General features: G+C 38.7%; 1 protein-coding gene across 1 annotated transcript in view; it reads right to left on the reverse strand.

Moving 5' to 3' along the window:
• Positions 1 to 15,954, reverse strand: part of nid1a (nidogen 1a) — a 101,709-nt gene that overhangs the window by 48,904 nt on the left and 36,851 nt on the right. The window contains exons 9-10 of the mRNA XM_060852696.1: positions 7,254 to 7,397; positions 4,579 to 4,707 (exon numbers count right to left, since the gene is read on the reverse strand). Coding sequence (XP_060708679.1) covers positions 4,579 to 4,707; positions 7,254 to 7,397 — 273 coding nt within the window. The remainder of the gene's footprint in view (positions 1 to 4,578; positions 4,708 to 7,253; positions 7,398 to 15,954) is intronic.

A 15,954-nucleotide genomic window follows, 5' to 3' on the forward strand; every position in this document is an offset into this window, starting at 1 on the left:
AATGGTAAGGTCCTGGGGAGTGTTGCTGAACAAAGAGACCTTGGAGTGCAGGTTCATAACTCCTTGAAAGTGGAGTCGCAGGTAGATAGGATAGTGAAGAAGGCGTTTGGTATGCTTTCCATTATTGGTCAGAGTATTGAGTACAGGAGTTGGGAGGACATGTTGCAGCTGTACAGGACATTGGTTAGGCCACTGTTGGAATATTGTGTGCAATTCTGGTCTCCTTCCTATCGGAAAGATGTTGTGAAACTTGAAAGGGTTCAGAAAAGATTTTCAAGGATGTTGCCAGGGTTGGAGGATCTGAGCTACAGGGAGAGGCTGAACAGGCTGGGGCTGTTTTCCCTGGAGCATCGGAGGCTGAGGGGTGACCTTATAGAGGTTTACAAAATTATGAGGGGCATGGATAGGATAAATAGGCAAAGTCTTTTCCATGGGGTCAAGGAGTCCAGAACTAGAGAGCACAGGTTTAGGGTGAAAGGGGAAAGATATAAAAGAGACCTAAAGGGCAACATTTTCACACAGAGGATGGTACGTATATGGAATGAGCTGTCAGAGGATGTGGTGGAGGCTGGTACAATTGCAACATTTAAGAGGCATTTGGATGGGTATATGAATAGGAAGGGTTTGGAGGGATATGGGCCGGGCGCTGGCAGGTGGAACTTGATTGGGTTGGGATATCTGGTCAGCATGGACAGGTTGGACCAAAGGGTCTGTTTCCATGCTGTACATCTCTATGACTCTATAATTGCCCAAGAGGCTCAAGGATGAGCCACTGTATGTAAACAGGGCTTAATTCTCAATGTTCTAAGTTATTGGATAGGTACAGTTATGCTTATAGATATGAGTAAAGAAGATAGTTTATTGTGGTTTATGCACAACGGGAAACCCAGATAATCAGAGAATTAGGCTATCCATCTGAGATTTGATACTTACCTGAACAGAACATTCTGTGGCATGGGGCAAAGTGGATTAAAACACACATACCTGGAAGCCACCCTTTCAACAATGACTGGCAGAGACAATTCATAACAATATTCAATGCCATGTGGCAAATCAAGAAGACCCACCCTGACCTGTGAGACACATTTTAGCAGAAGAGAGCCAGGTTTACGTTGGAGAGAAAGATTCCAATGGCCCAACTCAAATACATGCATCATTGCAGGTAATATCCTTTAGAGAGTAAATATTGTGGGAATTTGGGAAATGTTCACATTGTGTTTTCAATAAGAAATATTTTGTTAATAAAATATAGTTGAACCGCAAACCAAATTCTGTGTCCCTTTGCCCACCTACTCAAGTGCCATGAGTGAAAGTATTTTTAACACATTGGACACTTTGACGAGTCTAAGCTCAGACAACAACACTCTAGCGCCACCACATAAAAGTCAAAGTGCTATGCAACATGGAAACAAACCCTTCAGTCCAAATCATTGCATCAAACGGACAACCCAATCTGAGCATGTTCCATTTGCCAGCAGATGGACCATATCCTTCTAACCCTTCCTATTCAAATACGTCAAGATGCCTTTTAAATTTTGCCATTGTGCCCACTTCCTCCAACAGTTCTTCTGCAGCTCATTTCATAGATGCACAACCCTCTGTGAAAAAGTTACCAAACAGGTCCTTTTTAAATCTTTCCCCTCTCACCTTAAACCTATGTCCCCTATTTGGACTCCCCTACCCTAGGAAAAAGACCGTGGCTAGTCACCCTATCCATGCCTCTTATAATTTTATAAACTTCCATAAAGGTTATCCCTCAGTCTCTGATGCTACAGGGAGGAAAGCCCCAGCTCTCTCTCTCAGCAAACCCTCCAGTGCTGGCAACATCCTGTAAATCCTTTCTGCACCATCTCAAGTTTAACAACATTCTTCCTATAGCAGGGTGACCAGAATTATACAGTATTCCAAAAGGTGGTCTCACCAATGTCCAGTACAACCTGAACATGACATCCCAATTCCTATACTCAATGTTCTGAAAGGCAAATATGCCAAACACCATCTTCCCCAACCTTGTCTATCTGTGACTTCACTTTTAAGGAACTATGTACCTGCACCACTAGGCCTCTTTATTCAGCAACACTCCCCAGGGTCCAACCATTAATTAGGACAAAGTGAGGACTGCAGATGCTGGAGATCAGAGTCGAGAGTGTGCTGCTGGAAAAGCACAGCCAGTCAGGCAGCATCCCAGGAGCAGCAGAATCGACATTTTGAGCATAAGTTCATTCCATCAATTCTCCTGCTCCTCAGATGCTGCCTGACCAGCTGTGCTTTTCCAGCACCACACTCTCGATTCTTACCATTAACTGTATAAGTCCTCCCCTAATTTGCCTTAACAAAATGCAACACTTCACATTTATCTAAATTAAAAGTCCTTGTGCCACTCCTTGGCCCATTGGCACGTCTGATCATGTTGTACTCAGAGATAATCTTCTCAAATACACCAAACTATTTTAGTGTCATCTGAAAACTTACTAATCATACCTCCTATATTCACAATCAAAATCGTTTATACAAATGATGAAAAGCAGTAGACCCAGCACTGATCCTTTTGTCACCCAGCACTGTTTCTTACAGGACAAATTGTAAAACAGCCTTTGTAGAATTATTTGTGAAGTGACAAGCTAGGCTGAAATATCCACATTTCTCTTTGCCACAGGATTGACAATTCTCTAAATCTCTTACAGATTAACGGCAGTCTCTTAAAAAAAATTGCTCACCTTACCTTATGAGTTAGTAATTAAACACAGGGACAAGGTTCAATTTGATTAAACCAACCTCAATAAAAGGAAAGTAAGACAGAGTAAAAATGAGTCACGAGACACTAGCATGAAACTTAATAATCAGAAGGTCATGCTGAAAGACCACTGAGATAAGTAGTAGTATGTGACTGGAATTCTTGCAAAAAGTGTATTCATGTATCCAGTGAGGATTGGAGAGAAACTGTTTGTATCATGCAGATTGATTTCCTTGAAACAGGAAATCTGACAAAGGAAAGTGGGAGATGTCTCCTATATTCTTATTTTTCCTTACAGCCCAAATGAATATCAGAAAGAAAAAGTCAAAAAAAATGAATGTCTTCTCATATCACAGAATTCACAAGGAGACTTAAGTATGTCATGGCCTTTGATTAAGACTAAATATCACTGGATCTCACACAATCCTAACAATTAAATGGAGTCAAGCTAACAGAAATAGAAGGAAAAAACCTAGAGAGGAAGAGAAAGAAGTTGAAAAATGTGATGCTGGAAAAACACAGCAGGCCAGGCAGCATCCGAGGAGCAGGAGAATTGGATGCTGCCTGGCCTGCTGTGTTTTTCCAGCATCACATTTTTCAACTCTGGTCTCCAGCATCTGCAGTCCTCACTTTCGCCTAGAAAGAGAAAGAAGCCAATTAGGTTCATTGAAATTATGCAGAAAAATGAAAATAAAAAGTTTTTCTTTTTATTATTTCTTGTCAAATGATGGCATAGTCATTAAATATATATTGATGGAAAAAGAATTATCTGGTAGAATCAGTTATTTGTGTTTTGGTGTAGTTACAGCTGAACAAGTATGCCATGACAAATATTATTGATGTTAGTTTAGTCATAAAGTATCTTGGGAACATGCACCATTTTATATTTAATTTATTTTTTAAGTGGGGAGGAAATTGATACTACAAAGTTGGAACATTTTATATTGCCACCCTCTGTTGGGGAGGTGTAAATAAACATAGTTCAAAATGGTTGCCTGGTCAACTCCACCTTAATCCTTTCTCAGTGTAATACATAACTCTGAGTAATGAAAACTCCTAAACTGGGAACAAATGCAATGGTTCACCAAAGATCAACACAGCAATGGATTAAGTAATTGGATAAGGAGACTGAATTGTAAGTCATTACATGGGGAGAGAAAAAGAATTTAAGAGTGCAGCCAAAGTGATGAACAGGGATGAAGTGTTAATAGGTCGTTAGCAGAGGTAAACATTGCATTCAAACATAAACACTGAATGAAAAGAATGGGTCTGTTGGCCTCTAATTAAGTTTAGAAGTCGACTCCTCATCCCATGAACGGACAGAAGGCATGAATTTTGTAAAGATGGAATGAAAAAACCAACAATGGTTTTGCTCAAACAGATATGGATAAAGTTCTTAATGTTAATAAGGTCAGTAACAAGAAGACAGAAATTTAAGGCAATCAGCAAAAGAAACAGAAAGGAGATGAAGGATTTTTTTTGTTGTTAAATCTGGCCACGCAGCTAGTTTTGATCAGGAATGCACTGCCCCAATTTCTTTCAAACAGGAATTGGATAAATACGCAGGAGACAAACAAAAAAACGCAGGTTGTGGCAAATGACTAAGAGAGTGGAAATAATTAAACAGCTCTTTCAAAAGGTCAGCACAGACATGATATGGGCCAAACAAGCATCTTATCAGTCATACAATCCTCAGTTTCTGATGCCTCATTTACTGTTTTAAAACAAACACATCTTCCATTTCCACTGTATAATTGTTTTCACTTCCATAAGTCCTTCCCAAGTACACTGTGAAAAACACTGCAAATATAAATAACATTTCATATTCAAGAAGTACAACTTACCCACACAGGTTCGGCCATCTTCTGCAAACTGATAACCTGTGAAACATTCACATCGGAAAGTTCCTGGCTGATTGTTACAGACAGCGTAATTTCCACAAATGGAAGGATCGTCTCTGCATTCATCAACATCTGATAAGGAATGATAGCACATGGAACTTTATCCGGCAGAGACCAAGGAGCATAACTGCCTTTTAAGCTTAGTAATAATTTTAAAAATAGAAATGTTTTGACACACACATAGTTCTATGCCATTTAATGCAATTTATTTCTTGCCTTACCCAAAATTTAAAGATAAAATCCAAAAGAACTGCAAATGCTGTAAATCAGAAACAAAAACAGAATTTGCTGGAAAAGCTCAGCAAGTCTGTCAGCATCTGAAGAGAAATTTGAGTTAATGTTTTGGATCCAGTGACCCTTCCTCAGAACATGCAATTTCCTTTGCATGTGGTTTGTAATCCAATATGGTAGGGCTGACTTTTACATGAGATATATGGAAAATACAAAATTTGTTTGGCCAAAAACAGGGGAACAGGAGATCAACCTTTACATGAGTATATAAGGTATGTAAAACCTTTGGTTGTGAACTTTTCTTCAAGGGGAGCAACTCAATTTTTTATAGCACCTTTTAACTTAGTAAAATATTTATAAGGCTCATCACAGGTTCTGTTCTTAGACAAAATTTGATACTGCACCACAGGAGGAAATACTGTGACAGAAAGGCAAGAGGTGATAGACTTAAGAAAGAATATTCAGAGTAAATGGAGATAATTATAATTTTGACTTCTCAATTTAAGAACTTCTTTAGGTTGCTCCACGCCAGGAATCATTCCATGTCAAAGCCAGTCTCTGGTATTTATAGTTCTTTAAGCAACAACCAATATGCTTTACAGAATATAACTCATATTTGCCCATCTTTCAGCTAACATTTCCAATGTATTCAGTATGCAAAGAATATATGTACTACAGAAACTGAATAAAATACAGCCACGTCAGTATTATTCTGAGTTATATACCCTTTGATCAGCGGTTTCTGCACTTCCCTTTTGTCCCTCGCCCAAAACCCCAATTCACTCTGCCCGAGTCCTGAACTCATATCTTCAGTTATTTTTCTTACATTACCTCGGGCCCTCTCAGTTGTTTTAGATGCCTACTGCTAGATGTGTTTCTGCAACTTGGTAGGAATTGCTGAACAATCCTGATTGTACTAATAGAGACTAGGAGAAAGTGAGGAATGCACATGCTGGAGATCAGAGTTGAAAAGTGTGGCACTGGAAAAGTACACCAGGTCAGGCAGCATCCGAGAAACGTTTTGGGGCATAAGCCCTTCATCCGGAGTGACCCTAACAACCATTTTAAGATAATCAGTCTCACGTTTTTAGTAATGTACATTTATTTGCAAGAATTTGTTCTTTGAAAATGCAAGATTTTTTCAACACTTCCACCTTTTCTTGAATTCCTGGAATCTGGAAAACCTACAGTTTACTGTCATTTGACATTCTTGTCATTCTTGTATTTGTCCTATGAACAAAGCCAAATGTTTAAGTGACAAGTCTCATTCTAGCAATATAAATTGAATTGTATAGATTCCTTTCTCCCAGAAATTCACCAAAACTGAAGACAGTCCCCATGAAATGTAAATAAAGACATCTGCAACTATTCTGGTTTGAGTAACAGGAGAGACAGAAACCTCACCACAACTTCAGATTCTACAACTCCTTCAGGCTAAAATTCAGAGAAACACAGATTTGTTATAGTGTTGATGGAGACTTTTCAGGCCATTGTGTCTGTCCCAACTCTCCAAACGAGCAATTCCCTTAGTGCCATTTTTCTGCCTTCTCCTGGTAACCCTGCATAGTCTTCTTTTTCAGTTAAGAGTTTAATTCCTTCTGAATATTTCAAATGAATCATCTACCACAGTCTCAGGCAACACATTCCAGACATCAATGATGAGGAAGGACAGTGCTTTAGCAGCAATATCACTGCACTGGTAATCCAGGGGTCCAGGCTAAAGCACTGGGGACACAGATTGAAATTCCTCTGTGCAAGCATGCAGAATTTAAAAGTAATTTTATAAACCTGGAACATAAAACTAACATCAGTAATAGAGACCTGAGAAATTATCACCAACTGCTGTAAAGACACACTTGGTTCACCAATGTCCTTCAAAGAAGAAACTCTGGGATACTAACCTGCTTTAGTTCCCCTGTGACTCCAAACATACAGTCATGTGGTTGGCTCTTAAATACCCTTTGACCTTACCTAGCAAGCTACTCTGTTCAAGTGCAATTGGGGATGGACAACAAATTCTGACCTTTTCAGCAATGCCAACATCATCAATTCATAAAATTTTAAGACACCCACTGCATGAAAAAAACTTTTCTTTCCATTATTTTGTTAATTTACAGCAATAGGAAGACAAGTATATGGTAATTGGGGAGGTGATGTCTGTTTCGAGGAAGGTCATGTACAATAGAAACACTGGCACAGGCCAGCTGGGTCAAATGGACACTGTGATATAAATCCAATGCAAAATGACCAGCACCAATTGAGAAAGCTCCCAACATGATCACATATGGAGGGGGAAGGGCATTAATGTTGTTTTTCTCTGAAGGTGGATAGGACCAAAGAGCATATTTTAAAGAAGTTGCAGCCTGTTTCACCAGTTTCCTTTGTACCATAGCAAGTCTGGCCATCTCCATAAAAACCAGCAGAACATTCACAAGTGAACCGATTCCCCTGTCCTGGGCGACATGCGGCGTTGGTGTCACATCCATGGGTTCCCGTGTAGCATGGGTTCTGGTTCACCAAACTCGAATCGTCTGTAAAAATGGGAAAGAATTAGAATTCAGCCCTATAAATAACACTGTTCCTCAAACTTCGACTGATGCCACAGGAAAATTAAAGGGATATTATTATGTTGCCTATTTTACCTTAAGCTGAACAACATGCTAGCTTAAGCAGCCCTTCTGATATATTGTTACATTTTAACTCCCATGGCAACTGATGTAGAATAACCCATCCTTCAACTGTGTTCTTCCAACAAATACAAACCTGTTTTTAAATAGCATCTTTAAAGTAGGAAAATAACAAAAGATACATTATCAAACATCATAAAACATAATTGGACACTGATCCACATAAGGACCTCTTGGGCAAATGAACAAAAGCTTGGTCAAAGAGGTAGATTTCATTGGCTCTCTGAAAGGGAACTGAAGGAGGCAGAAGGATTTAGGAAATTCCAGAGCTTTGGGCTTTGGCTGCTGAAGATACATCTACTAAGTTATAAGAGATTGAAACTGGGATATACCAGAATGAGAATTGAAGGAGCACAGGGATCTGTGCTCTTCATTCAAACATTTTCATGAAAAACCTCTGCAGTTGAATGCAATTTATTTTGTTATTCCTAATGTTCGGGTGCAAATCAATACATTCTCCCAGTTCTGTGGGACTAGATTGGGTTGGGATATCTGGTCGGCATGGACAAGTTGGACTGAAGGGTCTGTTTCCATGCTATACATCCCTCTGACTCTAAATGAATGTTTGATTTTCAAATTTTGAATTTAAAAAAAAAGCAGACACTGACTGAAATGCAGTATAACTAATTTCAGTGAACAATTTTGGGAGCACATGGATGTAAAAGGGGCCAGATGACCTGGGATCAAGAACTTGATCCATCCAGTGATGTCAGGGACACACACACACACAGACACATGAAATGTGGCCAAACTCTCACTTCAAGTTACAAGGCCATAGGTTCAAAGCTCTACTGAATCAAACTGAACATACAATCGAGGAAGGACTATGGGATTGCTGTACTGTCACAGAAGCTCTCTTTCAGATTATACATTAAACTGAGGTGCCAGATGTATGTAAAAGATTCCAGATGCTGTTTAAAGACCTCCCGGGTGCCTTGACAACCTGATCATTGATCCATTGCGGAAGACAGGAAATCCTTATGACACAATTTAATTTATTTTATTCTGATCTCTCTTTTGCTTCTTATTTCGTGAGCCTTACTAATTGTTAGCAGCTTGGATAACAAAATGACTGATTATTCTATTTGCTGAAGTAAGGAAACAATATGGTGATGCAAACTGTATCTAGCAAACTCATTTCCACGGTTTATGTTCAACCCTGAACCTTACTGCAACTAAATGAATATCTGATAACAGGTTAGGCTCACTTCTAACCTCTGACACTGGAGAAATATATACAAGGTAAAAGCTTAACAATGTACCAGCAGCTTTGGAGACTTATAAATTAAATGTGGCTAATGTTACTGGAAAACCTGGGTGAATAAGTTTTAAACTCTAATTACAGATGTATTATAGTTTGTCTACACCCATCATAACAAAGTACTTACAACTGATCTGTGAATTTCAGCAACTGATTTAACATCTAACATTTTCGCGGACAGAAACATTGACTTAAAAGTGGCCTCAGGAATCACCTAATCAGAGCCAGCCAACTGTTCAGGTTAATCAGGCAGTTACCTATTGTGACAGGTTTTAAGAAGATCACATTTTAAATCCAATTTAAGATAAAATCACATTCTAAACTTCTGGGGTTGGGGGTGGGGGCAGGGATGCAGTGGGACCAGTCATAATTCATCAACAGCACCAAACGCCCTTTATCTGAACCACACAACCTGGATAAAAGTCACAATGCACATAAAACTGACATGGATTTGATCAAAGATAGGCTTCCGCTAAAATTCACACTTTCTTCAAGGCCAATAAAATCAATTGATCAGATCCTGAGGGGATGCGTGAAAAGATTTTCACCACCAATTTGATTTACACAACCATGAGAATCCTCACATGTTAGAGATGAAACATTTACTGCAATTATCAAACCTGGAAACAATTACCTCCACAGTCTTGGACTACACAACAGCGTCTTTTTCTTGGATTTTTCTTAGCTAGACTAGGATAGATGGAATTAAGAATGCAGACTTGAACGCAGTCTTAAGAAGAACAGTACTCAGCTTGACAGCATTAACTGGAAAAGATGAAGAGCAAACTGAGGACTTCAAATGAATAACTAATATTAACTACTGCTGATTGCACTCAAGACTCCAACTTACCAACTGCTGTCTCATGTGAAAAAGGTCCAAGTGACAACAGGGAGACTATTATGCTTGATGTTGTCTCTTTATTATTTCTCTTCAGTTAGAAAGTATTAAACTTGTTGCTTTAACTCAAGAAAACCTAGTGATTGGGTCATATTGTTTATAGAGAAAAGTTACTGAACTACGTTTTAACTGACTAGAGAAAGATACAGCTTTGTGCCAAAAACAACTTAAATCTTTGTTGACATCAACCAAGGAGGCTGAAAAAAATGAAACTCATTTACCCATAATCAGAATGCATCAGTATATTCTTATAGATATTATAATAAGGAATTAAACTGCCACTCGATGACAAACCCTCTCCCACCCTTAAAACTCTATCAACTGACCAATTATATCTGAGGTAAAACATTTCTACTGACTCCCATTTTCATACAGTCAGTACTAGCTTCAGAGGAACAATGCCAAAGAATTCACCAAACACCAAGTGCACAGTCTCCAAAGCTTTCTCTCTATAGAACTGCATTGCCATTCTCTCAAAGAAAACCACCTGAGACTAACAAAAGACCGACACGACCATTTTGTTATGAGGTCATATTGACAACCTTTTGATTTTTTTTGCTCTCCAGACAATCCACAACTTCCACTTTAACAAGGATTTCCGTACCTTTATCCGCAAAGAGCATCAAACTCAATGGTCGGTATAACTGCAGCAACAGTTCCTAGGTAGTGTACTGAATGATGAGACAAGATTCTGAGCTAGAGTCTTGAATGTAGCTTCAAACTTCAGATTTTTGATTCCAGGCAATAGCACTACCAAGTCAAGCTGGTACAGAGGACAGCAATAAAGAACTCTGAGCATATAGGATTTCATATATCTTGTTGGTTTAACTCTGAAGCAACTTCTGGTACTCTAATACACTTTATAGGTTTCTTTCATTCATTCTCTAGCAGCATGCTTACAGTCAAACAAAGCAGATCAGATTTTGTACAGATATGGAACCACAGCAATCAGCAGATTTGAGCCACATTTGTTGTTCGTTAGGCAACTAGATTTTTGACATATCAATTGTCAATATAGATTGCAGGCCACTATGCCTCTGCTATGAGAACAGTTTAGGTTTTGCAATGACTTATTTCTTTACACTGCACTGGGTCAACTTTAAACTACTACAATTCTATAGCAAGGGAGAAACTGGATATTTCATAGAATCAAGGAGCAGAGGAGGCAGCCATTTGGTGCACTATGACAGTTTTGCCTCTGAAAAAAAATATCCAATTAATCCTTTTTCTCTCCCCACATTTTTCTTTCCTTTTCATTTCCATTTTGAAAGTTACCACTACATTTCCTTCCATCATCTTGTGAGCATGGCATTCCAAATAATCACTTCCTGATTACCCCAGTAATTCCCTTCGATTCCCTCCGATTCTTACGCAAATTATCTTACATCCTATTTGTTGCCCCCTCCTTCCAATACAAAACAGTGTTTCCTTACTTAACTCTATCAAAATCATTGATCATTTTGAACAATTTTATCAAATCTTCTCTTGACTTCACTGGTAATGGACAGCAAGCCCACCTTTTCCAACTGTCCACATATCTGAAGTCCCTCATCCCTGCTGTTATTCTAGAAAATCAAAGGCTTGAACATCCTCCCTAGAGAGGTGCTCAGAATTGGCCGTTATACTTTAGCAGGTGTCCAACCTTCATTTTATACAGATTTGATTTAATTTACCCACTCTTCACTCCCATGGCTACAGAGCAAATAATTACAAGATCAACAGCAGTAAAAAAAATTAAGTTCTACAAGTTCTTTAGTTATTGATCTTATTTAATGATCTATGCACACAAACAACATTGTAAACACCAAATAGACAGTCCAAGAAGGCACTGTGTTGACAAAATATGAATTTAAGCAGAGAGTTTAGCCGGGGAAAAATGATCAATCCTGCTTCATATCACTATTCCAAGAATACTTCTATCATTCAGCATGCAGGAAGCTCAAATATTGATAACAGACCAATAAAACCTTTGAGCCACATGCACTGCAATTCCGCTCATTACAATCTTGTTCAAGTTTAGAAACTTCAAACCTGATGTTCAGTCCTAGGGTAAATTATAGAAAGTTAACCACTGAAATGCAAGCCATTTCAACACTATCTTTACTGGCTGCTTTTGGAGCACATCAATTTATTGAACTGCAGCCAAACAGTTCTCCTTCCATGAAGTGAATAAAACAGCAACTGAAGAGATATTCGTGGGTTCTCCATAAGTAACTGTGCTGCCCTGCTACATTTGGTCTCAACTCCTGTATTTTGCTGTTAAGTGGTAATCTCGAATAACCAAAATTCAGGTCTAATTGTTCTCAACAATGTTTAGTGGCTTTCTTTAAAAATAAGCAACTTCCTCTTCCTTAATTACTATGACCAGAAAAAAAACATCTCCCCTCAGGGCAACTTTGCAGGAAATCCCACTCTGGGCCCCTTAATGACTCAAACCAACAAATACCTTTTGCAAAATTTATATGCCTGATGGAAACATGCTGTGGAATAAGAAAAGGCTGCCTCAAAAAAAATGCAAAGTCAGCTTGTCTTCTGCAAAAGCTCACAACAATTAATGGAACAGAAGAGAGAGAGCATTTTGCATTAATTGATAAAATGACAATGAAGGAGTAATTCAAGTGTTAACTTTGAATGCAAATTTTGCTGCTCAATCAGATGCTTTAACCTTTAAAAATAAGATGCATCTACGGCTGCTATTTCACAAGTTGAGGACATCCAAAAGCATTTTACAGCCAAGTACCTTTTGAATTGTGGATTCTGCTGTAATGCAGGAAATGTGGCAGCCACCTTCTACACACAAGCTCCCACAAAAGCATTGCAATAATGACCACACAATCTATTTGAGTGATATTAGTTGAAGGATAAATATGGGACAGCACAGAGGGCTGCCTCACTCCTCTTCAAAATATCATCATGGGATCCAATTCACCATCCAACAGTATAGACAGAGCTTAGATTTAACATTAGTTGTAAATGCAGCAACTCTAAGAGTGCAGCCCTCCCTCAATCACTATATTGAGAGAATTATTCTGGATTTTGCAGTTATGCTTCAGGTGTGGGACTTGAACCCACAAGCTCTGAGAGGGCAACAGGGAGCTTTTTGCCTTCTTCACACTGCTTGGAGGATTGTGCTTTTACATTTTCTCCACCGATTTGAGAACTTGATAAACTCTTGTCTGTTGAACCAGAAATGCTATAGCATGAACATAAGAGATGGAACCACCCCAACAAATAGTTAACAGTTCTAAAAGGAACTTGTAACATTTGAATACTCAGAATTTGTGCTATATTTTATCATGAATAAAAGCCAAGTGAATTAATACATGCAAAAGAAGAAGCATTTTAAGATCGTTTTGAGTAAAAAATGAGGTCTGCAGATGCTGGAGATCAGAGCTGCAAATGTGTTGCTGGTCAAAGCACAGCAGGTTAGGCAGCAAAAGATCGTTTTGAGTTAATTATAAAAACCTAAATGTGTAACACGGTTGATCTTGCTCTCTCTTCAGATATTTGTGGGCGGCATGGTGGCACAGTGGTTAGCACTGCTGCCTCACAGCGCCTGTAGACCCGGGTTCAATTCCCGCCTCAGGCGACTGACTGTGTGGAGTTTGCACGTTCTCCCCGTGTCTGCGTGGGTTTCCTCCGGGTGCTCCGGTTTCCTCCCACAGTCACAAATATGTGCGGGTCAGGTGAATTGGCCATGCTAAATTGCCCGTAGTGTTAGGTAAGGGGTAAATGTAGGGGTATGGGTGGGTTGCGCTTCGGCGGGTCGGTGTGGACTTGTTGGGCCGAAGGGCCTGTTTCCACACTAAGTCTAATCTAATCTAATCATACCTAAGAGGCCACTGATTATCATGCATTTTCTCTGGGTTTATGTTGGTCCATGATTATATTTGGCAAGAGACTCTAAGTGGTTTGTCATGCCTGCTAGTGGACAACTGACCAAGAAACGCTCCTGCTCTTACTGCATCTCTTCAGGCATATTGGATAGATGTAGAAGTTGATACTCAACCTGTTTAGCCACCTTATGATCGCCCCTCCCTTTACCATTAAGGTCCTATGGTAGGGCTTGAACAAAGTCTACCAATGAAACATACAGCTCCTACACCATTGGCTACAATTTTGATATATACAATGATACATTGCAGGTTCAAAGACAAAAATAAGAGGAAATGTTTTAAGGTTACATAAGTAGAAGAAACAATTTGTGACCAAGCTTCCTGCGCAGTTGCACATCACTAATATTGTCAATTTAACTTACATTCTTTGCATCTTTCAAATAATCAGAACATTCCAGAATTATTTACAGTCAATGAATACCTATGAATTATAGTCACATTGTAAATTAGAAGGTGTGGCAACCAATTTTCTCAATGCTACTTTCCTGGCTCTTTGCTTTGAGATCTCTGCAGGTAGTGCGACAAGTCCTTTTTAAGAAAAATAAAAATATTAAAGGTGCCAAATATTAAAGCACCTTTCTTCAGAAGAGCACAACCAAGCTAGGAAGAAGCCTCACTCCTATATCTATTATTAATTTCAGCTGAAGTTGCTCAAGGCAATCAGGAATGGCAATCTTCATAAAACTGAAATTTTAAATTGAATTCTAACCTGCTACTATTTAGATCAATTAAAGACTTTAATCAGGTATGAGGACCCTCCTTTACAATAGTAGTTCTGGAAACCTCTCCACCCTTTGGAAGGAGGAGAATCAGCAACCAATAAAGTACTTGAAATGTACTTATGCTAGGAACTGTTTTGGGTTGGACTAAGCACTTTTGTCTTGCTTATAAAAATGTTAATTAAATAGCAAAATCAAGCACTAACACATCCTTTATTTACACAGAATGGAATACTGTAAGCCTACAAGCTGGAAGCTTTTCACTTGTATATTGCTAGGAATGCAAACTGCTCCTGAGTTCCAAAACTTAACTGTGCATCAGTTTGGGGTCAGAGAGAGGTTGGCTGTGGTATGTTCCCTTTTCAAGCATCAGTTATCTAATTAGCCATCTGCAACAAGCTTCAAAACTGATCCAATTGACATTCGTTTTTTTTAAACTAAAAGCCTATATTTTCCAAACAAGCAGAGATTACATTTTTTTCCTGTACACTGTGACACTGAATGGGAGAACAAAAGGTCAAATTTACGTTTTCAGTCAGAGTACACATAACTGCATTGTTTTTCTGCTGCCAAATCAGTCTGTTCAGCTCAAGTAGTCTATGAGACTCTTTCTGCCTAACTTCATCTCATCCTTGCAACATACTCTCCAATTCCCTTCTGCTTCACGTACTTAACCGACTTCCCTTTGAGTGCAGCAATGCTATTCACATCAACCAAATCCATGGTAGTAAGTTACTCCTTTTAATCACTGTCTCGTCAAGAGGTATCTCCTGAATTTCTTATTGGTATTATAAGGACTACATTAAGTTTGTGGGCCTAGTATTGACCACTCTCAAGGGGAAACATCATCTCTATATCTACCCTACCAAACCTTTTCATATTTGTATATACTTCTGTTAGGACATTCTGATTTTATAGAAAAGTCGCAGTTTGTTCAGTCTTTCCTGATACTTATAACTTCTTGATTCTCATGTCATCATTGCAAATTTGTTTTTTTTAAACACTTCCTGCAGCATTGCTATTTCTCCAGGAATGGAAGGGATAAATAATAAAATTGGAAATAGAAGCTGAAATATAAAAAGATTTAAAGCCTTGCCATGCTGATCAATAGTGACCATAAAATATTAACCTGCTTTTGAGGGCTAAAGAAAATCATTGCTAGAATGCATCTTTTCAACAACAAAGTACAGGTATTCCCTGCTTTTTGAAAGTTCGCTTTACCCAATTTTGCTTTTACAAAAGACCTACTTTAGTATCTGTTTTCATGAATCCAAAGAGGATTTTCATTTTTATATGAGAAATGCTGATACCTTTCCCCATATAAATCATGCAGCTTCACTTTACGCCATTTTCAGCTTACGAAAGGTTTCCTGGGAATGCTCTACTTTCGGACAGCAGGGGTTACCTGTATTTGCATTAAATCTGTGTTGGCAGGTGCAAGTGTTTTGGGGAAACAATTTCTAATCAGATTTATACATTCACTCTCATCAATTTGTTTTTTCTGTTTTGAGGATTTAAGATTTTTCCAATGCTTGAAAGCATCATAGAAACTAGGAGCAGGAGTAGACTATTTGGCTCTTCAAAATGATCATGGCTGATCTTCTATCTCAATGCCATATTCCTACTT

Source organism: Hemiscyllium ocellatum, chromosome 3 (genome assembly GCF_020745735.1).
Source record: "Hemiscyllium ocellatum isolate sHemOce1 chromosome 3, sHemOce1.pat.X.cur, whole genome shotgun sequence".
Lineage (NCBI taxonomy): Eukaryota > Metazoa > Chordata > Chondrichthyes > Orectolobiformes > Hemiscylliidae > Hemiscyllium > Hemiscyllium ocellatum.